General features: G+C 35.7%; 2 protein-coding genes across 3 annotated transcripts; one reads left to right on the top strand and one right to left on the bottom strand.

The window, feature by feature from the left end:
- Nucleotides 1-517: 517 nt before the first annotated feature.
- On the bottom strand, nucleotides 518-21,281 carry LOC149072180 (regulator of microtubule dynamics protein 1-like). Of its 2 annotated transcripts, XR_016194339.1 has the most exons (11): nucleotides 20,814-21,281; nucleotides 19,455-19,617; nucleotides 17,606-17,717; nucleotides 14,149-14,285; nucleotides 13,885-13,962; nucleotides 12,662-12,760; nucleotides 11,780-11,830; nucleotides 4,083-4,163; nucleotides 3,525-3,620; nucleotides 3,007-3,214; nucleotides 583-964 (listed from the first exon to the last, which is right to left on the bottom strand). XR_016194339.1 is itself a non-coding variant. In XM_089246197.1 (10 exons), exons 1-9 carry the CDS (start codon nucleotides 21,131-21,133, stop codon nucleotides 3,555-3,557), a joined length of 1,107 nt encoding a protein of 368 aa, XP_089102323.1. In that variant the 5' UTR covers nucleotides 21,134-21,281; the 3' UTR covers nucleotides 518-964; nucleotides 3,525-3,554. The 2 variants fall into 2 exon arrangements, 1 of the variants encoding a protein (XP_089102323.1); XM_089246197.1 differs by lacking the exon at nucleotides 3,007-3,214 and having other exon boundaries at nucleotides 518-964.
- On the top strand, nucleotides 5,465-7,781 carry LOC149072181 (uncharacterized). The gene has a single exon (XM_089246287.1). It carries the CDS (start codon nucleotides 5,793-5,795, stop codon nucleotides 6,600-6,602), a length of 810 nt encoding a protein of 269 aa, XP_089102413.1. The 5' UTR covers nucleotides 5,465-5,792; the 3' UTR covers nucleotides 6,603-7,781.
- Nucleotides 21,282-21,975: the final 694 nt, after the last annotated feature.

Here is a 21,975-nt window from a genome sequence, read left to right as displayed (position 1 = left end):
CTAATGTTACATATAGAATATTTTATCCAAAAATGTTCATATAGATTCATCCCTTTGATTTCTCCCTTAATTATTTCTTAAATATACCGTATATACTGTGTGTATGAACTACTCTCTCACAGTACAATTCACCCCCCAAATTTTAAATGGTGTAACCTAGAAGAGGATTTAACCAGAGGTGTGTGTCAGTGGGTTCCATCATCTGGTTTTCAAATTAGCAGCACATTAATGTAATGATGCTGTTGGCTCAACATACATATACAAACAGACTATTTTCTGTTGTGAATATATTAAAAGCTAAATAAAATATTATTTGAGGTACTTGACCTTACTTCCACTTTACCAAAAGTGAATTCCATATTATAATTTTTTCCATAATTTATTAGTAGCACAAACTTGATTAGAACTGGTTGGTTACCACTCTAATTTCACTTTATTTTGTGATATTAAGAGATCTTTCATTTCTTTTCTTGTCTGACAATTATAAGTTTAACGAATGACTAAACTGAAGTGACCATTATAGAAATTCATTAAGTTTAATTTCCTTACAAATAGTAACCAAATGCAAATGGTTCTTCAATATAACATTATTTATTTCATTTTATACACAACTTCATATTTATTTAGTTGTCCCAAAAAAAATTATTTAAATTTAATGCACTGGTGATGGAAAATTGTTACAACAAAATAATTAAAAAAAAAGAGATAACATTCTCTAACATAAGTTTTTGTATAAAAAATAAAAAATACACTCTATAAAGTACAGATACACATAATATAGCTATCAAAACATTAACATATTAACAGGGAAAAAAATCTTTAAAAACATTTCTTTCTATTCAATATGTTTAAAATATTTTTATCCACAGAAAAGAGTATATGGGAAATAGTCAACACATCATATAAACATGCAATAAGCATGATGCAGTTACTCAGATGAGAATTTCATTTCATGGGGGTGCACCTAAAAAAGAATAATGAATAGAAATTTTATAAAGTTAAAGTTATAATGAAGGATAAATAAACCTTTAAGCAATATTTATCATTTACACACATACAAAGAAAAAAGAAGCAATGATAAATGAAGAAACGTCTAGTGAATAACTTATAGGGTAATATGGCAAACTTCCATATTGGCAAACAATCAAATCAAAGAGATGTTTGAGTGAATAATATGTACATTCATTCACTTTTCATAAACATTTTTAGTTTGGTAGCTGAATAAAACGAATGCCCAAAACTGTACAGCGAATATCATGTTATTAAGCTTCAAGGGGAAATCATAATACATAATGAATATCTTATCATTAGTTCTTACTTTTATTCTGTCATCCTTGTTGATAAAATTAGAAACTAAGACTCATTTTACAATAAATAAGTCAAAGATTGTTTGAAAAAAACTTCAGCCAACATACCTCTTACACTACTTTTCTAAAAAGTCATCATTTAAATTCAAACACTTGTAATATTGTGTAACGAGTTTTTAGATACTATGGATTTGTGTTTATTGGCTGATCCCATTACAAGTTTACTGATTTAATTAAGTGTGACATGATCATTATTTATGAATTCACTGTTTGAATGTAACAAATCATATGTAATAATGATGAAAATATCAGATGAATTAATCTGTTCTGTGATTGTGTCAAAATTTTAACAAAGGGAGAAAGAGAATATCTATAATGATGAGCAAACAGGACACTTTTGTTTCACATGATGACTGACAAATTCAAAAAATAACAATTGGCATGCCACATTTGATGAAATTAATGGAAGCAGAGGGACACTAAGTGGCATCCAAAAACTCATTACACAATATTATAAGTGTTTAAACTTACATGATGACTATGTAGCAAAGTAGTGTAAGGTATGTTGTTGTTAAATAAAAAAAGTGTTCCCAAAAATTAATTGAAAAAAACAGTTGACTGATTTTCAATTGTGAAACAGGCATTGTATTCTGGATACACCTCGTAATAACCAAGAAAGAAAAAAAAATTATTAAAACTTTAATGAAATAATTAAACAGATAATCATGTCCATATATAGACAGGAGTCATGATTAATTTGAAAGTTCTATTTGGAAAATGTTGCCTACAGATGTGCTGAACATTTTTAGTATGGACTGGAGTAGAGTTCCTTCTACTGGACTATGGTTAATTAGCCTACAATCTATCTATTACAACGCCAGCCATAAAAGCCTACATTCTTCCAGAAAATCATGTATTCTGTTAAGCATAAAATATGTAAGACAGCTATGGTTTAAGACAAGGTTGGAAAAAAAAATTCCCGGGTATCTCTGATAATCCTAATGGTAAATAAAAAAATTGTATGGATGTCTAATTTTTTTTTTGTATTTGTGACACATTTATTCTGGTCTGATGACATCACAATATTATCATTTCTCATAGCTGCAAGTAATAAGATTAATTAAGCTTTCAGCAAGGTGGTAAGTGAAATTAATTTCATTCTGCTTGGCTCCTAGAAAATTTGGCTAGTGCCTGAATTGTTTTTTCTGAATTTGTCCAGCCTTAGTTAAAGCAATAGAAAAAAAAAGCCACATTGTCATTTTATGGGTTAGTTAAACTAAAAAGCATGAGAAAAAAAGATCAATAAATACGTCAAGATGTTGTAAATATGAAATTTATCAAACATTTTAATAGTTGGATAACCTTGTCTCTCAATATAAAGTTGTTTTCAGTATAGAGAAGGAATAACAAAGACCTAGACAGTGACAGAAGTGAAATTGAATCAAGTTTCTCTCCTGAAATATTTATAAACAAATTTGTATAAACTATGAAATAAGAAAATATGCAGATTCTTTTTAGCCAATCAAAAAACCTAAAGCTTTCCCTTTCTTTTTTTTCCTTCAAGAAACTATTCAAATAATGGTCAATCTATGAGTAAACTGAACACTAAACTTATGTTGTTTTTTATTTTTTTCTTTTGGTTTGTCTGAGAATTCAAAATTATTTGCTTGAAGAAATGTTTTTCAATCTTATTTTATACCTGATTCAAATAAAGTATTCACTTATGATTGCCGGTATTCTTCATACAACATGTGTAACTGAATATAGCCACATAATACACCACAAAATTATGGATTTTTCATGAACTTTATTTGTAGGGATGATGTAATGCTCAGATATTGGCCATCTTTCCTCAGGGCCTTCCATCACAGCACTTTCGATTAGATCCCATAAGATTCATTTCCCCTCTAAAATAAGACCAAAAATATGTGAAAGCAAAATTAATTTTTATGGAGAAAACTGGTTCATTTTAAACACTTACATAACCAGTTTTAAAAAGTAGCTAACACAGTTTGAATTGTAATATTGTAAAGTTCAAACTGTTAAATAGGCTGGTAAACATTGGTAAAATATGACATTACTGCTCAGCAGTAACATACTCTAGATGCATCAACTTCACACACACACTTTTCATGCATATTCTAAAACATCCTATATTAAGTATCAATATTAGACTGAAAGAATATTATGTGGAAAAAATATCAGGAAAACACTTACACAATGACACAAAAAAAAAATTAAAATTCTTTATGTAATCCGATATGTTTGATACTTATACTCCAATTCTTTCAAGTCTTTGTGAGCCAAATTATCCTGAAAATAAAAAATAATTTGTGTTAGCAATCTAATTCACTGAAACTTTTCAAGGAAAAAAAACACATGAATAAAATAGAAATTAGAATGTAGACTTTTATCTTGATGAAATTTTATACAATATATACAATTTGGAAGCAAGATATCTGAAGAGTTCTTAAGTATTGTTTTATAGACCAAATGATAAGTAGGTTAAATTACCTAATAAATGTGTGATTAACATTTCAGATTTTGATAAATGCAAATACGAAGATTTTTTGGTGAGCATTACTTATATGATTATTTTATGAATAACAGATGTAAAGAGAAAACTCATTAAAACACATATTATCATAAAAAGTATTTTAATAACTGTTTTCTATAAAAGCCAAACACAAAGTAAATCAAACTGATAAAACTTTCTTTAATTTCATTCAATTTTCATATTTTTATGAACCAAAATATTCTATTTGCATTACTTACACTTTCACAACTGATAGGAAGCTGCAATGCTCTGTCAATGTAAGTAATAGCGTGACCATAGTCACCTTCTGCAATATAGGTCTGTATATAAAAAAATTGAGAAATGAAATTACACCAGCATAGTCGATCAGAATGCAACAAACTTGAGAGCATTAATATGAAAAACTAAGAAGAGTCAGTAGACATATACTGTGTGTACATATATAAGGTGGTCATGTTTTATAGATACGAAAGCAGGACATTATGATGGCCAAAACAGAAAATTGTGAATCATCAAAACATCACCAGTAATTGCTAACTATTATTAAAAACTACCAAAATTTGCAGATACCAGACCCGTCAAAAAAGGAGATTAGTGCATGAAATATATATACGGGGTGATTATAAAAAAACTATCCAGACATATGGGCCCCTAACTATCATACCATTCACAGAAACTGAATGAAATTTTGGCATAAGGTATTTTGAGGTATGCGCTCAAGAATGATATGGAAAACAACAGTGTCACTCTAACAGTTACGGTTACAGTGAGAAAATTTCGAAAATATCAAATGGTAACACCAAGTTTTTTGTATTGGAATGCGATCTCCATACTGAAAAACACTAAATAGCGTTGGAATGGCACCTGTAGCACGAAAATCCCCGGAGCTAGGCAAGGAAAAAGTAAAAAGGACTTTGCCGTGCACCAGAGCATTAATGTTCGTTTCATTCGTCACACCGTTTCTTCGGCTGAGATCCCAGCCTGATTAGTCCTCCACAAGGTCATGTGGAAAATTTGTGAAACACAATAAAATGCTTTATTTTATGCTGCTTCTCTGTCCTTATTGGTTGTCCTCACTTTTAACCTATCTACCGCCGGTGATTTTCATGCTACAGTTGCCGTTCGAACGCTATTTAGGGTTTTTCACAATGGAGATCACATTCCAATACAAAAAACTTGGTGTTGCCATTTGATATTTTCGAAATTTTCTCACTGTAACCGTAACTGTTAGAGTGACACTGTTGTTTTCCATATCATTCTTGAGCGCATACATCAAAATACCTTATGCCAAAATTTCATTCAGTTTCTGTGAATGGTATGATAGTTAGGGGCCCATATGTCGGGATAGTTTTTTTATAATCACCCTGTATATATATATATGCCTATAACAAATAAAACATTTATGGATATGCAATAGAATTTTAATGATACTGTGGTGTCTCACGCAGACGACCCCCCAAGAGTCGGGTCAACGACCTCGAGTGTGTCACGTGATCCCGGGTACTGGAGACGACCGTCTGGAAAACAGCAGGGCAGAGAGTCACTGCACACGAAAGCGTGAGGTTCGAAATTTCTATGTCGGCCTTCCTTTTCATTAACCCAGATTATCATGTTTGTGTCGTCGTAATAAATGTTTATTAAGAAGCTGTGGCTCTGTGTGGTGACTCCGCAGTGGTGACCAGCGACGTTTAGGAACATTAACCATCAAAAAAAGTCCATCTTCATTGAAGATTTAATGTCATGCATTTTCGGAAATTTTCTTCTTTCCGAGCCTCCATTATGTCTGTGGTTACGACGACTCGATTCTTCCCTCAAACAGGCCCCTGAAGAACAGACCCCTCTCGCCCACGCATCATCGTCTGCTCTTCTTCTCTTCTGGTGTGTGACCTCCTCCTCCTCTCTCTCGTCTTCTCTTCTTTTTTTTCTCTCTCTCCCGTTGGAGCTGAGCGATGGCGGAAGAAAATGCTCAAGTTTCGAGGATTGGACTTCGATTACCTCCGTTTTGGAAATCCAATGTCCAACTATGGATTCAACAGTGCAACAGTGCTTTTCAACTCAGTGGAATCACTAACGATGGCACGAAGTATGCAGCCTTGGTCTCTTCCTTGGACGGAGAATGCTTGTCTTTCGTCTCGGATCTGATATTAAATCCTCCGGCAATCAACCGCTATCAAGCCTTGTCGGATCGCCTCATAAAGGAGTTCGCCACGACAGAACATCAAAAAGTCAAGGAACTTTTGAACGAGCTACAGCTGGGTGATCAAAAGCCAAGTCAACTGCTGCGAAAGATGAAAGAACTCTCCGGCAACAAAGTCACTGACGAGTTCTTGCGCACCTTGTGGATGCAACGCTTACCGCAAAATATTCAAGCAGTGTTATCGGTTTCCAGTGAGCCATTAGATCAACTTGCTGTCCTAGCCGACAAAGTGGCTGAAGTCACTACCCAAAATTACGTGTGTCGAATCCAGCCATCGTCATCATCGCAAATGCAGTCGACTCCAGATCGAACCGATTCGACATCAGCCATCGAAACGCTCACCAAACAAGTGGCAGAGCTAACGGCTACGGTGAATCGACTCTCTAGAGGGAGATATCGCAGTAACTCCCAACAGCGACGAGCTAGGCGTTCAACATCTCGTTCAAGTCGAGCACGGGATATCTGCTTCTATCACAACAAGTTCGGTGAGAATGCCCGCTACTGCCGTCAGCCATGTAAATTCCAGAAAAAAAACGACGACCTTCCATCATCGCTGGTATGATGGAATCGGGCAACAAATCCAGCAGGCTCTTCGTGATTGACAGAGTTACGGGTGACCATTTCCTTGTTGACTCTGGCAGTGAAGTTTCTGTTATACCACCTAAAAAAAATTCGTCAGCACTACATCCAAGTTTCCATTTGTTCGCCGCAAACAACAGCAAGATTCTTGCCTATGGTTCCACGGTCAAGAAACTTGATTTAGGTCTCCGGAAACCTTTTTCCTGGACATTTCTCGTAGCTGACGTCACTTCACCAATACTTGGAGCTGATTTTCTCAGCAACTTCAACCTAATTGTTGATGTGCGAAACCGACGACTCATCGATTCGCAAACATCATTACGGGTACTCGGATCGATCAAGCCCACAACACAACCTTCCGTCACTACCATTGGAGATTCTGAATACAGTGTTATATTTCAAGAATTCCCAGATGTCTTCAACCCTTCACAGATCGGTAAAACAGTGAAACATGTGACGCGACACCATATCATCACTCGAGGACCACCGGTGGCTTCCAAGCCTCGACGTCTCAATCCAAAAATTCAACAACAGGTGAAAACCGAGTTTGAATTCCTTTTGGAACAAGGGATTATCCGGCCCTCCAAAAGCCCTTGGAGCTCTCCGTTACATATCGTGCCCAAGGCAGATGGTACTGTACGTCCTGTCGGTGATTATCGTCGTCTAAATAGTGTTACGGAATTTGATTCTTACCCGATACCCCATATTCAAGACTTTTCACAAGAATTGCACGGTAAGTCTATTTTTTCTAGACTAGACATCTTCAAGGCATACCATCAGATTGGCATTGCCGAAGAAGATATACCGAAAACCGCAATCACAACCCCTTGGGGTTTATTCGAGTATACAAGATTGAGTTTCGGTCTCGTAAATGCCGCTCAAACTTTTATGCGGTTCATGCATGAAGTATTACGAGGTTTACCATTCTGCTATGTATATCTTGATGACATTCTATGCTTTTCTGAAAATGCCGAAGAACACAAAATTCATTTAAAACAAATATTCCAACGTCTTCAACAGTATGGCTTAGTTTTAAATGTGTCAAAATGCATATTTGGTGTTTCTGAGCTTGAATTTCTAGGACATGTGATCAAACCATCGGGTATCACACCTCGTCCAGACAAAGTACAAGCTGTACTCGATTTCAAGCAACCGGAAACCATTGAGCAATTGCGTAAATATTTAGGTCTCATAAATTTTTATCGCCGTTTCCTACCGCATGCAGCTGAGACACAAGTGCCACTGCATGATCTATTGAAAGGTTCCACGAAAAAAAGAAAAGACAAAACAAAAGTTGTGTGGTCTACATCAACTTTGAAAGCATTTGAAGATTGCAAAAAGCTACTAGCTAATGCCGCATTGCTGGCACATCCATCCCCGTCTGCCCAATTAGCTCTACAAGTAGATGCTTCCGACTATGCTATAGGCGGTGCACTGCACCAGGTGACGGACAATGGTCTTCAACCGCTAGGTTTTTTCTCACGTAAACTTTCACCCACCGAAACACGATATAGCGCATACGATCGAGAACTTCTTGCCGCATATTCTTCCATAAAATTTTTCAGATATATGCTTGAAGCTCGTGAGTTTATACTTTTCAGTGACCATAAACCACTGTGCTATGCGTTTCGACAAAAAAGTGAAAAATGCTCACCTAGACAGCTAAGGCATTTAGATTATATATCGCAGTTCACAACGAACATTTGCCATATTCCTGGATCGCAAAATATTTCCGCTGATATCTTATCACGCGTAACAGCAATTTCAGTTCCTGGACCTCTTGATTTTACTGCCATCGCTGAGCAACAAGAGGGGGATAAAGAACTAGAGGAACTTCTAAAGAGCGAATCAGCTTTGCAACTGAAGAAAGTATTTCTTCCAGACTCAGCTAAAGCGCTCTACTGCGATTTATCAACAGGTGCTGTTCGACCTTATATTCCAGAAAAATTTCGATATGATGTGTTTTGGAATATGCACAAACTCTCACACCCAGGAATTAGACGCACTATTGATTTGGTCAGAAAGCGATTCATTTGGCCATGTCTAGCTAAAGACTGTGCTAAATGGACAAAAGTGTGCATACCATGCCAAAGATCCAAAGTGCACAAGCACACGAGATCTACGCTACAATCGTTTGTGGAACCTTCCCAACGATTTCAACATATTCATTTGGATATCATTGGCCCACTGCCCATTTCCGATGGATATTCTTATTGCCTAACAATGATAGACCGGTTTTCACGATGGCCAGAAGCGGTACCTATCCGCGACATCACAGCAACTACGGTAGCTACAGCTTTTCTTTCCACCTGGATTTCTCGATACGGCACACCTTTGACAGTAACAACTGATCAAGGTCGCCAATTCGAATCGCAGCTATTCCGAGAGCTGTCCAAATTCATCGGAGCGAAACGGGTCAGGACAACTGGATACCATCCACAAGCAAACGGTATGTTGGAAGAGTGGCATCGCCCTCTCAAAGCCGCGTTGAAATGCAACCAAACCCATAAATGGACTGAAGCATTACCTACAGTTCTACTCGGTCTTCGGTGCTCTCTGAAACAAGATTTGGGGTGCACACCTGCAGAACTACTGTACGGAGACACTTTACGATTACCTGGTGAATTTTTCCAAGCACGAGCTAATTCCAACTCAACTGACGCTTCCGAGTTTCTACAAATGCTGAGAACTCACGTCCAAACTTTCCAGCCACGACCAATGAAACGGCATGGAGGACATCCTACATTTGTTCATCATGATTTGAAAACTACTTCTCACGTTTTCGTAAGAACTGATAGGGTGAAACGTCCTCTGGAACAGCCATTTGAAGGACCATACAGAGTGATCAGCCGGACCGACAAAGTGTTCAACGTGGACATAAGAGGAAAATCAGTGTCAGTGTCAGTCGATCGGCTTAAACCGGCATTTCTTGTGAATCCGACGGTGGAGCCGGTACCTGTATCTCCAAACGTACCAACCGCAGTTACGTCTGACAGACTCGCAGCTGATTCTGCTGTGAAACCAGTCAGAACCACTCGTTCTGGACGTACTGTCCACTTTCCAGATCGTCTACAGTGCTCGTGATCACTGATGCTACTCCATAGTACGCGATCACCTATTATTACTCGTGATCACTGGGGAGGGAGTGTGTGGTGTCTCACGCAGACGACCCCCCAAGAGTCGGGTCAACGACCTCGAGTGTGTCACGTGATCCCGGGTACTGGAGACGACCGTCTGGAAAACAGCAGGGCAGAGAGTCACTGCACACGAAAGCGTGAGGTTCGAAATTTCTATGTCGGCCTTCCTTTTCATTAACCCAGATTATCATGTTTGTGTCGTCGTAATAAATGTTTATTAAGAAGCTGTGGCTCTGTGTGGTGACTCCGCAATACTTTTAGGTGTGCCGTGAGATAAAAAATGGTTTAAAACTGCTGCTTCCCAACAGCCAATGAATCAGCATTGTTAGGCAACATACCATCTAAACTGATGATGTGAAACCAATTTTGAAAAGCGACTAGAGAGAAGGCCTTCATTCCCAAGATGCAATTTGAACCCAGACATGTTGAGAAAAAAAAATTAAATGTAATAAAAGAAAAAAATTGTTAACTGAATGATGATGCTTTAACCACTCAACTGATATGTAGCATCTATTTTTTTATTACAGCAAAAAAGTAAATTTACCAGCATTTGTTTCATATACAGGTCTCTCCTGCTTTTTGCGAATTCGCATAATGCAATTTTTAAAAGCTTGTTTTAGGAATTTCAACCTGCAAAGTTTGGCTCGGAGTTTAACTTTAATTCTGGAAATAGGCTTGAAAATTGAAGATATAACATATTTAAATCCTTTGACGACGAAATACGTTGAATTTGATGATGTAGCTGAGATAATTATGAGGGAATTCTCAAATAAAACTCACCAGATCTCACTGATGAACAACGTTTGGTAACACATTCACAATGTCATGAGAAATTTAATAAAAAAAAGAGAGGTTCCAGTGAAACTAGAATTTTATAAGGAGATGAAAAGTGCTGCTTGTCAGCTGAATCTTGACTGTTTCATGAAAAGTTATCAGCCTATCATACCAGGCTCTTCGGGATAGAAAACATCCACACTCACTAGAATCAATCAGAAGTAGTGAAGACAGATAAAGTATTAATTTAATTCATTTATATTGCCCAAATTCACTTGATTTATTCTAAAGTATGAACAGTTAATTCATTAAAAAAAAGTTCCTTTGTTGTTGGGTTCAATTTTTTAAAAATAATTCTGAAGAAACCAACCCCCTCTTTCTATCTTTTTCATGTTAAATTCCACTCATTTTAAGCGATTATGTCTTATGCGACTATTTTGCAGAACCAATTAATCACGTAAAGCGAGAGATGCCTGTATATTCAGGTATTATGGAATAGTAAAAAAATATGAAATACCAGGTTTTCTCTGCTTTCAAATATGGCCACCGCATGGAACAGTGATAAAGTACTTGAAAATGACCCCCCCATGATGCTATAGAGTCTGTATCGTTCGGTTGCCACCATCACCATGGCTGCTATAGGAGAACATTTGTTTTTCTACTTCCTAAAATTTACTCAGACAAGTTTACAAAGGTGTTTATTAATTGTTGGAAATGTGCCCGATAATTTGAAACTAAGCACAATGTAAATAACAAGTGTTTTATTTTATAGGTGGAACACTATTTTCTCACAGATGGTGTGTTGGATAATATTGAATACTATAAGTATTATCCGAGTTGGACTAGAATATCTCTTCAAAATGGAAAGTTCAGTAAGATAGAAGAGGAAAGGAGTCCAGAAATAATGTGTCCCCTGTTCAGGGCCGTCATTTCAACTTTTTCCAGGGTGGGGGGGGGGGGGGCAAAGAACATGTACGCCATGTATTTATAATTATATATATATTTGTATATATATACCATTTTTAGTGTATTTTCAAAAGCCGGGGGGGGGGGGGGACAACGGCCCCGACCCGAGAATGTACGCTATATATATAACACCATCTGCTCATTAAATATTTCTCCAAAATCTGATAAACGAGTGTCATTTATACAGTTTCATATATATTAGAAAAAGGAAATTCTTGTTATTATAGCAGGAATGCATTTTATAAGTTAACTAAAATCACTAAAAATTAACCTACATATTTACCTTAGCAATGAATAACAAATTTTCTTTCCAATCGGGTTTCAACCGATCAGCCTATAAAAAAAAAGTAAAAATTTAAATATAAATTCAAAGTGTATAAAAGAAATGGTATATATAATTTGCTATATTTCTATGCTATGCATCTTTAATCATGATTTTGAGACATAAAATTTTACTTGTTTTCATTGTGATTAGTTACACCACAATGTTTTTAGAAAGTAATGGAGTTTTCGGGAAGTAAATGAAAATTAAATTGGCTAACCCAGTCCTAAGTTTGGAAAAAGTGATAGGAAAACTCAAGTATATCACAAGTATATTACATTTACTGCATGATAAGGTGTTAGGAAACATTTTTAATACAAAATTATGTTTTAAATGGTATTTAGAATGTTTAAAAGTTTGTTTTTCTTCCATCACCAATTCACTCTATAAACAATGGTAAATCAACCTATAAGTGTCTTGACTTGCAAGTAATCCAAGCAATGAGCAAAATATATCCACTATAAATGCTTCAATTTTTGGCAAACATTTGACTAATAAGCATAAAATGTATATGGAAAGCTCATTTCATGTTTGAAAGTTTAAAAAATTATAACAATTCAAAGCCAATAACATTGTCACGCTGTACTTTAAACTGAATTTGAAAAATTAATTAATTATTAATTTATTTATTTTAACAAACACTGCCTCAAGTTTTCAATCACTTCCTCAAGGACACCAAAAATTTGAACAGTTAAGCCATCTTTGTTCCAAGTTTTTAAGGCATCCAAATAACACTTAACATCACAGAAGACCTATTTGACAACATTTTAAAGGGTAAAACGCTGTTATTTATAAACCAGATTAATTCAAGAAAAATCTACAAAAAAAAACTATATTGCCAACTTTTGTGAGATGATCTCGAGCCTCTTCTAGCGAAGATTCAGGCATTGAGGAAAACAAAGCAGTTGCCACCTTCCTTTCAAGCCAAGAAAGTGATGCCACCTAAAAAAGTTTTATCCTAATATCAACATAATTGAATTTTAAAATGTAATGTTTCATAAAACCAACTTGGCTAGTTTACAGTGAAAAAAAATCCTGCTCATTAAAAAATAGTTTCAAAAGGTTTATTAAAACAAGCATCATAAGCAATCTCAAAAATTTATTACTTTTAATATTCAACCTGTAATTTTCCCAATTGGTGCAGAATAATAATTGTAGATTCCTAGAGCCGCATATCACAGTTCTGATGTTCGAAAACATTTAACATTAAAAAAAAATTCCTTTATAAGATTAGATAGCAATTGTTAATCTATCACACATAAAATTTCAGTAGTTAAAAAATAAACAAAACACAATTTGTAAATATATGTGAAAATCTGAAAATATATACAAATCTTCAATGCCAAAAGCAGAATATGCTGAAATCTGTGAGGTACGTTGTAGAACAACCAGTGCTACTGCAGAACTATCTGGAAGAATTTTAAGAAATGTGTAGAAAACAAGCTATTATGGTGATTGTTACTGCAGAACATTTCCAGTCAGCAGAGGACTTGTTGCAGAACAATTCAAAACATTCTGCTTTGGGGTCTTCAATGAATGATTTATACAAGTTGTGTGTGTGTGTTCTCAGATATTCATATGGAAATTACTATTTCTTAAAAGATAAATAGTCTTTCCTCATCTATCATGTGTACGTTATCTACACCAGTGGTTCTCAACCTTTGGAAGCCCGCTGCCAGTTGATTTCATTTTTGTGAGGGGAAGGGAAGGCCCAGTCACACACACGACTAATGGGAAATAAATGGGGAAAAATGAGACAGTGAATCATTCACTGCCCCATCTGACTCATGTCAGGGCCTGGTACCAGGCCACGGCCCAGCAGTTAAGAAACATTGATCTACAGTATTATATTCTTTGACTAACTTGAATCAGACATGAGGAAGGGGAAAGATATCTTTCAAAAACTATTTCTTTTTCTGTTTCCAAATGTAAATGCCATTTCTGGCAATTTTCTGCGACTATGAGATGGGATACATTTCGGTCAAACAAAGTAGGATTGAGATCTCAGTCCCTGCTTGCAATGTGTTAATGAAAAATTTGAAAATAAAAAATAATAACTCAGTTACTTCATAACAATATCTGCCAATCATGTAATGCAGAGTTGGATCAGATGGTTTCAGAGTTAAGGCTTGTTCAACATGATCCTAGATAGGAAAATAAATCTATGTAAAAAAACCTTATTGTGATAAATGCTGAATGGCATGACAAAATTTAATAACTATAAATACAGCTATTACAAAAAATAGAGAAAATGTTTATATTTCAAATGTGGTTAATATAATCAAGACATTAAATCAACATATATAATAGTGAGAGCCACAAAAACTTACTCTGAATATCAGCCCATTCATGATTCTGTCTTGGGTAGAAACATAATCCCCTAATGAACCTATTGTAATAGCACACCATTTGTGAACTTCTGAATGCTTTTGGTCTAGTTCATATGCCATTTTTGCATATGTTACAGCTAGGGGGAAATACAACAGATAAATATCTAGCAAGCAACACAGTAATTTCTGAATGTATCAGTGGGAACTAATGAAGAAAGTAGAAAAAATGCATATATCTCAAAAAAATTAGGAATCAAATAAATATTAACACTGATGATGCTTTGAGAAATTGGTTCCTACATTTCAATATCTCAAGTCATTTATTTATCATATCTCATGACATTTAAATGAAAATTGTGTAATATTCAAAATAACAATTGTGCAATGCCATTCTTAAATAATAAGACAAAATACAATTAATTTACTCTGCTATGAACAGGAAATATACATAAAGTGAAAATTTGCTGCCACAATGTGTGACTTTGATAACAACATTGTAATTTTTATTTTGGGAATAGTGTGTTGAAAAAATGAAATAAAAACTAGAAGAATCGGATTATTCCTAAGAAGACACAGACTTGCTTTGCAAAATGCTTATTTTGCAGCTATTGTTTATTAGCAAAGAAACCATTTTTGTGATGCTGATGGGTTTGCCCATCTGATTATGAACTTGGAACAAGACAATTACCTATGAACAAAAAATATGAATTTCTATTGTAGAAGAAAACAAAAATATTACATGTCATTTAAATAATCAACTAGAAAATTTGGCAAAAAAATGAGTAATTTCATAAGAAAATGAGAGCATCAAAGGTATTTTCTCATATACAGACCTCATTGATGATGAAACATTTCCAATCCAAAGGAAATACAAAAGATACTCACTAAAGCTGTACATTCAAATAAAACATGTCAAGATTTATTTTCTAAACTTAGATCTGGGACTTTAGCAAATTTTATCGATCTACAAACATAGTCAATGAAGTAGATATGTATGCTTCCATGAACTGTGTCACTGAAACTGCACCATATTCCTTCTGTGCGGATTGTTATATCATATCTAAAAGTTAACGCATAACCCAAAATTTTGACAGTTTTATGCACACATGATTTGAGATTTTTGCTTCTATATATCTTGCTACAACGATATTCGATATAATGATAAATCCCCCTACAATAATAGTTTTTCTTGGTCAAAAGAGTTCTGTTATATCAAAGTTTCGCTGCATTTCTTTTCTATTCACCATGTTATTTTACATTTTTCATCCCTTAAATACACAGAGTCTGTGCTGAAAATTATGTTGTGCATAAGCATATTCCACACTGTCACCAATTAGCAACTGATGAAAACGGACCTCAATGAAAATCATTCTCAGTTCAATACATCCCTTTCTAAAAATCACTTGCACCAGCTGAAAACAATGTGAACTGTAATTTTCTATAACAGGAGAAATTTCTACAAAACAATCATCTGTGCCCAATCCCATGTCAATAGTTCTAGCACAAAATTTCACGATACTTCACTTTTCTCCAACATGTCATTTTCGAACAACTGCTCAGAGTTATTCATTGTGATAAATGCTCAGTGCCTCCTAAACATTCCTCGGAGCAATTTTTAACTGATGAAAAAGTGCTCTGCATATGTTGAGTACCTAAAGAGAACATTATTGTTTAGAAATGTAAATGATTGTTTTGGTCATTTGATCATTTTTGTCACACCACGGTCATTTTCTGCACATGAGAGCTAATTAGACCACTACTACTACACCAGACATGTACCTCGTCCATATTTCTCTAGGGAACTTCTAACGAATTGGTACATGTTGGAATGTGTGTGTATGCATAGTGAACCTTCCGTGAAGTTTGTTTCTGTGTAATGCTTGTTATATGTAATGCTGCCATCTGCAATTAATTTTTTTAAACTATGAGTTTTTCTCAACTTGTAGCGAGTGAAGTGCAATGAATGAATAATTATACCACTGTAGGCCTGTTGCTCTCTGTGGTGAGACTTTTTAAAGGGGAGATTGGCTCGCATTCGCGCCTCAAAGTTGGTAACTGCAGAAAATCAACTTCAGCCAACCGGTGACGGTGGGGGTTTGAACCCGGATCTTTGCGATGAGAGTTCGTCACTATGGCCACCACAGTGGCGGCTAATTACACCGGGACCTACAATTTATTGCTGATTCTAAATGACAGTCTTTTTTATATGCACCGAGAGGTTGGTGCGCTAACCCCTCTGTGTGGGACTCCCTGCAGTAGCAATTATTTTCTGTGGTCATGTCGCTGTTTCTGTTCTATCCCTGTGTCAGGAAAGTTTTTGACAAGGACAAACCAGGTATTGAACTCGCGACACCTCTAAACATCCTTTGGTATTTTAGGCAAGTATCTTATCGACCTGGGCTACAGCACAAAATGACTGTTTTGAGATGTGCATGTACATGAGATGTGGATTTATGCATTCACAAACTGCAGCCTTCTATCTTCTAAACTTGAGAGCGACAAATCAGCAGGTTATTGCTCATGTATATTAATGCATGACTTTAAATGTTGGTAACTACTTGACGTTTGTAGTGATGGAAAGCTTTAACCTTTTGCAGTCCTATGTTAAGGTCGACTAGACATAGGACTGACTACATCAGGAAACAATGACACTTCATTGTTACAATGGCCCCTTATGATAATAGGAAAGCCTCTATGAATTCAGCTTCTCGGCAGAACTCAAACTATACAAAAACTGCAAAGGGACACCCAGAGGCCTTCCTCACTGTGGAGGAGGCACTATGAATATAAACTGCACCAACAACATGAATGAACGCCAAGGACTCTGCCACCAGACTTATCCAGTTGCCGAAATCTTTTCCAGCCCAGCTTCATGGCAGAGTCTGGGACAAAGTGAGTGCACCTAACAGTCCGAGTGTGCAGTGTTGTGTGTGATTTTTCAGTGCTGCCATCTATACTTAAAATTGTGAATGTTGTATGAGTGTAATGATTGAGTATTTGTAACGTTGTAGGCTTGTTGCTCTCTGTGGCAAGACTTTTTAACGGGGAGATCGGCTCGCATTCGCGCCTTGAAGTGGGAAACCACAGAAAACCAACTTCAGCCGACCACCACTGTGGCGCTGGTGGGGTGCACCAACAACAGTGCAGAAAAACCTCTGGACTTCAAAGGGATAACTCACCCCAAAATAAAAACTATCAAACTTGGTTTAGCCGTTTTCTAGAGTCGCAAACCTATGTATATCATGTCCAGCAGTTTTTTATTTCACCTACTTGACAGTTGAATTGTTAGTGTAATAGTCTGACTGTACAGTTCTGGGTTCTAATCTTGCTTCAGGCATAAATGAGTGCCTCTAACTCTAAAAATTTTTCTGGACAGATCCCACAGATCTCTTGGGAGAATACTTAAAAACCAACAGAAACACTAGGCCTAATCAAAACAAAAACATCATATTTATACCTTCAAAGGCCAATTCTTTCTTTTTTTCTGATTCACCTCTTGTTTGTGCAACAATGCTACATAAATGAGTTACTTTTGCCAAACGCCACAGAAACTCCACATTATTTGAATTCTGAAAGCATAAGGCAAAAAAGTTTTTTTTTATTCAAGGCATTTCAAACATTTTTTTAAAGCAATAGATAATGAAAAACAAATACTGTTTATCTCACAAACAAACAATCAAACATTTTTGGCTGAACTTCAATTTTGCATTACTGAAATTTAACAATACTGTGAAAAAAAAACTGAATATAATTAGAGTCAAATTTACAGCGTAATGAATATACATTGCGGGAAAATATTTTATATATCTGTATGCCGGAGGTAAAGGGCACTATGTCCATTTTCATCAATACGAGATGTTATTAATTTGCATTACTTTCGTTACACTACACATAGGTATAGGACACCAAGTTCTATTTCAATAAATAACAGAGATATTCATTTTATAAAAGAAGTGACATCCATAGAAGGACATACTAAAAACAATCTCTAAATGGCTCTCCTGTAAAATTTACCTTTTGTGACATGGTACCCTTTACCTTCGGCATACAGATATATTCCCGATAACAAAGAAGCAGCTTAACTACTAGCACATGAATTGTTAAAATGTTCAGGTTTTTGAATCACTGAAGATTTTAATGAAAAAAATTGACATATACAGTGGAACCTCTAATCCAGGTGCGGCCAACATTTTTTCCCAAGTCCATTGCCATAGTTAAGACCATTTTCGATGAGTGTGTCACTCTCAAATTTTAAAACCTAAACTATATGTCTATTTTTTACAGAGCAGGATCATTGGCTGTCGTTTTCTTTTCATAATCTTTTACTTTTCACCAGTGCAGCACAGTTCATGATGGATAAGGAAACTAGCCCTACTGATGATATGAACATATTTTTACATAATTCTTACATACCCCACAATTTATCAGTTTGATTTTTATTTGTTTGTAAATAAATTCATGTGACCTTAGCAGACTTTTATATTTTTGGGAATTACCTCTATCAACCAATCCTCCAATAATTAATTCCGTCACATGAAGTGACTCAAGACCCATTACTCCCTAGTTGATTGAGGCTCTACTCACCATAGGGCAGACCAACACCATCTATAGCAGACGGCCTCTGCACAAAGCTTGTGACGTCACTGAAGAAGGTCATCTCACCTATAGCCACTAGATGTAGCAGGCAGACGAGATATGCCATCTTTACCCTCTCTTGTAGTATATCCAATAGTTATAGGTGAGATGACCTTCTTCAGTAACATCACGAGCTTCACACAGAGGCCTTCTGCTAAAGATGGTGTTAGGCTGACAGGGCTTCAACCCTGGAGACGAGACGATTCCATCGTTTTTTATTTTTTCCATGCTTAAATTCACTTTAAGGGGACCATATGAAAGTTTGGTCAGGAGGCTCCAAAAGGTCCCAGCCTAGGGACCCTGCTCCAGGATGTGGGGGTGATGGTTCTATTATATTATATGGTAAAATTATCCCAATTTCTTGTGTAATGGTGCCTTAAATTACGAGTTCAATTAATTCCTGTAAGTTACTTACTAGTATCACGAAACACTCTAATTTTGAAGCAAGATTTTCCATTTGAAATAATGGATATCACTCAAACTGTATATATAAGCTAACCCCCCTCCTGATTAGAATTTTTTTTCAAATAAAATTATTGAGATTATGCACGAGTGTCATTTTTATAATATAAATTTAAATGGAAGAACACAATAAGAATATTTTTTTTTCAAGAAAACTTTCATACATCAAAGAAAAAATTATTTACCTTAAATAAATGTTCTAGGCTTACCTTTTGTTTCTTGGCTGTCATCATGCAATATAGAGATTCCTTATCTGAAGAATCTGCATCTAGTAAACTATCGATTTCATCAAACCATTTTTCTGTTTGTGAAGTCACAGAACTGTCGGAAATAGGTCCATTCACGGATGTACAAGCTCCAATGACTTCTTCTCTGAATTAAAACAAATATAAATTAAAATAAACCAGAACAAATAAAATATTAGTTCCAGCATTTTATTTGCAGATTAAATGTTGCAGAGGATTATTGAAGGAATTTTATGCCACAAATAAACAAAATTTGCAAGTGCAAATTAGCCTATACACAGGAATTCACAATAAAGTTATGATAATAGGTGTGATTATAGTCCTCCAACCACCAGATGAGCCTTGGTTATGTCACATTACATTACATCTCATGTCGGAGGATTCTATTTTTTCTAAAAGGACAAGCAAAATGTGAAAATTCAGTCGCTGACAAGTGATTCTCAATGTACAATCACTTTACCTAAAAGGAAAAAATTAAATTGTCTGAAGTGATGAGACGTTGCCAAGTTTCACCTCATGCTTGGAGCCTACCTACATCTATTAAGAGAGGAACTGCTCCATATTTTAATTTTTTAGTGGTTGAGAAAATGTTTTCATACAACTGTATTCTTTCACTTGTAAATCATCTCTCACTAAGGACGGTAAAATACAAATGGGTAGCATACATACAACGGTAAATGATGTACAAATTACAAATAAATACACGTATAAATTTATGTAAGTTGTTTATATTAAAATATGTTAATAAAAATAGTCTACAATGCCTGCAGATTATTGTGGAATTAAAAAATACAAGACTTAAAGTCAACCCCATCACGATTGATTTATCTCATGATTTATTATCACAGTAAAACTTCTTATCTGAAATAAAAGGGGCTGAACCCGTATAAGATATGAATAAATATCTTTAAAAGGAATAAAATGAGGAACATTGGAGTTGAATATTGTAGGGAAATATGCTTGTTTCATACAACAATTCAAAAAAATTTTAAAAATAATCTTAAAAATGCACTGTCTTCAATTAATTATACAGTACAACATACATTTTTTGTGGGTTTCAAAATTTTCGTGTGGATAATTCACTTTCAAGTTTTCTCGATTTCAACCAAATCCTGGAAACACCAAGTTCCTCAATCTCGATAAGGGAAAAATATGAACAATAAAATCATCTATAAAACCACATTTTTTCCAACGTCAACCTTTACCATTACATTGATTTCTTTCAAGGAAAACAATCAGTTTCCCACTAAAAATAGATGCTAATCAGTAAAAAGCAATTAGAAGTATGGCTCAATTATCACAAGGTAAAAATCATATGCTTACGTATCAGTGAAATCGAAATATTCATCATCATCTTCTATACTACTAGTGTAGCCAGTGAAATATTTACTAACGCTAGTTGATGCTTTACTCGAAGAATTTCTTTTTTCGGAAGAAACATGCCTCCGTTCTCTAGTAGAGGGTGTCGATTTCAGTTCCTCAATTTCTCGCCTAAGATTTTCAATAGTAGTACTAAGGTGAGATAATTCGCGTGTGACACATTTATTACTTTTATAATACAGATAGATGCCACTAATACCAACAACAATGCCAGCACCCAATGCCGCTATCATACTCAAGCGATCTTTCATCACATGCTCCATATTTAAGAAATTATTAATTAATTATGAATCCACTTTCAAATACAACTTTCCTCTATAATCATGATCACCTCAGCGATTGTCAACCTTTCCTCCTTGCCAACAGCGTACATCTATCCAGAAGTAAACATTGCTGCTGCCGTGTGACTTGACTTGACTTGACAGTCATCACTGTGACTGTCATTTGACCGCGATCATTTTTCGTCACCCAGAGAATCAGGGTATACGTAGACTTTTTGTCATAGTCCCCCACCATTGTGAGCAATGGTTGTTAAGGAGGAGTCCTTGAAGATGTTTCAGGGGCCCTACAGACTTGTAACTAGGTTGAGGCAACCGGGCAAGGCTCCCTCACATTCTGCAACAGGGCCCCTAGGCTGGAATCTGGACTGGCCCCGGGCCAGACTTTTTACGGACCCACTATAGTGAATTTATAGTGTTAAAAAATAAAAAAAATGCTAAGAATCGTCTCCGCTGGAACCCTACCAGCCCCACCATCCTGGCCCCACATCCTTAATCAGGGCCCTAGGATTGGAGCTTTAACGCCCCCTCCAGCCAATTTTTTCACAAGCCCCTCTATTGACAATTTACACCAAGTATCTTCAACCCGTTCCTCACGAGCACTACGATACTCCCTAAAACATCCAAGGTGCTCGATTGTTATGTGCGGAATATTATTTTGTTAAGAGGTTCGGACCGTGGTCTTCGTCCATGCCCCCCACTTAACATCTTAGAGCCGGACCCATAAGCTGAGCTTTCGCACCTGGCCCAGGATTTTTCACGAGCTCCTCTATAGTGAATTTATAGTGTACAAAAACAAAAATAATAAGATTTGTCTTGGGCCGTCG

Source organism: Pholcus phalangioides, unplaced genomic scaffold (assembly GCF_987345545.1).
Source record: "Pholcus phalangioides strain wild (caught in Gottingen) unplaced genomic scaffold, Ppha-v1.0 ptg000017l_1, whole genome shotgun sequence".
Lineage (NCBI taxonomy): Eukaryota > Metazoa > Arthropoda > Arachnida > Araneae > Pholcidae > Pholcus > Pholcus phalangioides.
Note: the sequence above shows the minus strand (reverse complement) of the source record. Positions and strands in the feature narration are given on the sequence as shown.

Coding starts and splice junctions, on each gene's coding strand:
- LOC149072181 (XM_089246287.1), top strand. CDS start 5,793: ATGGCGGAAGAAAATGCTCAAGTTTCGAGGATTGGACTTCGATTACCT.
- LOC149072180 (XM_089246197.1), bottom strand. CDS start 21,133: ATGGAGCATGTGATGAAAGATCGCTTGAGTATGATAGCGGCATTGGGT. Junction 17,718..19,454: donor TGACAGCCAAGAAACAAAAG/GTAAGCCTAGAA, acceptor TTATGCTTTCAG/AATTCAAATAATGTGGAGTT. Junction 11,831..12,661: donor CTCGAGATCATCTCACAAAA/GTTGGCAATATA, acceptor TTTTTTTTATAG/GCTGATCGGTTGAAACCCGA.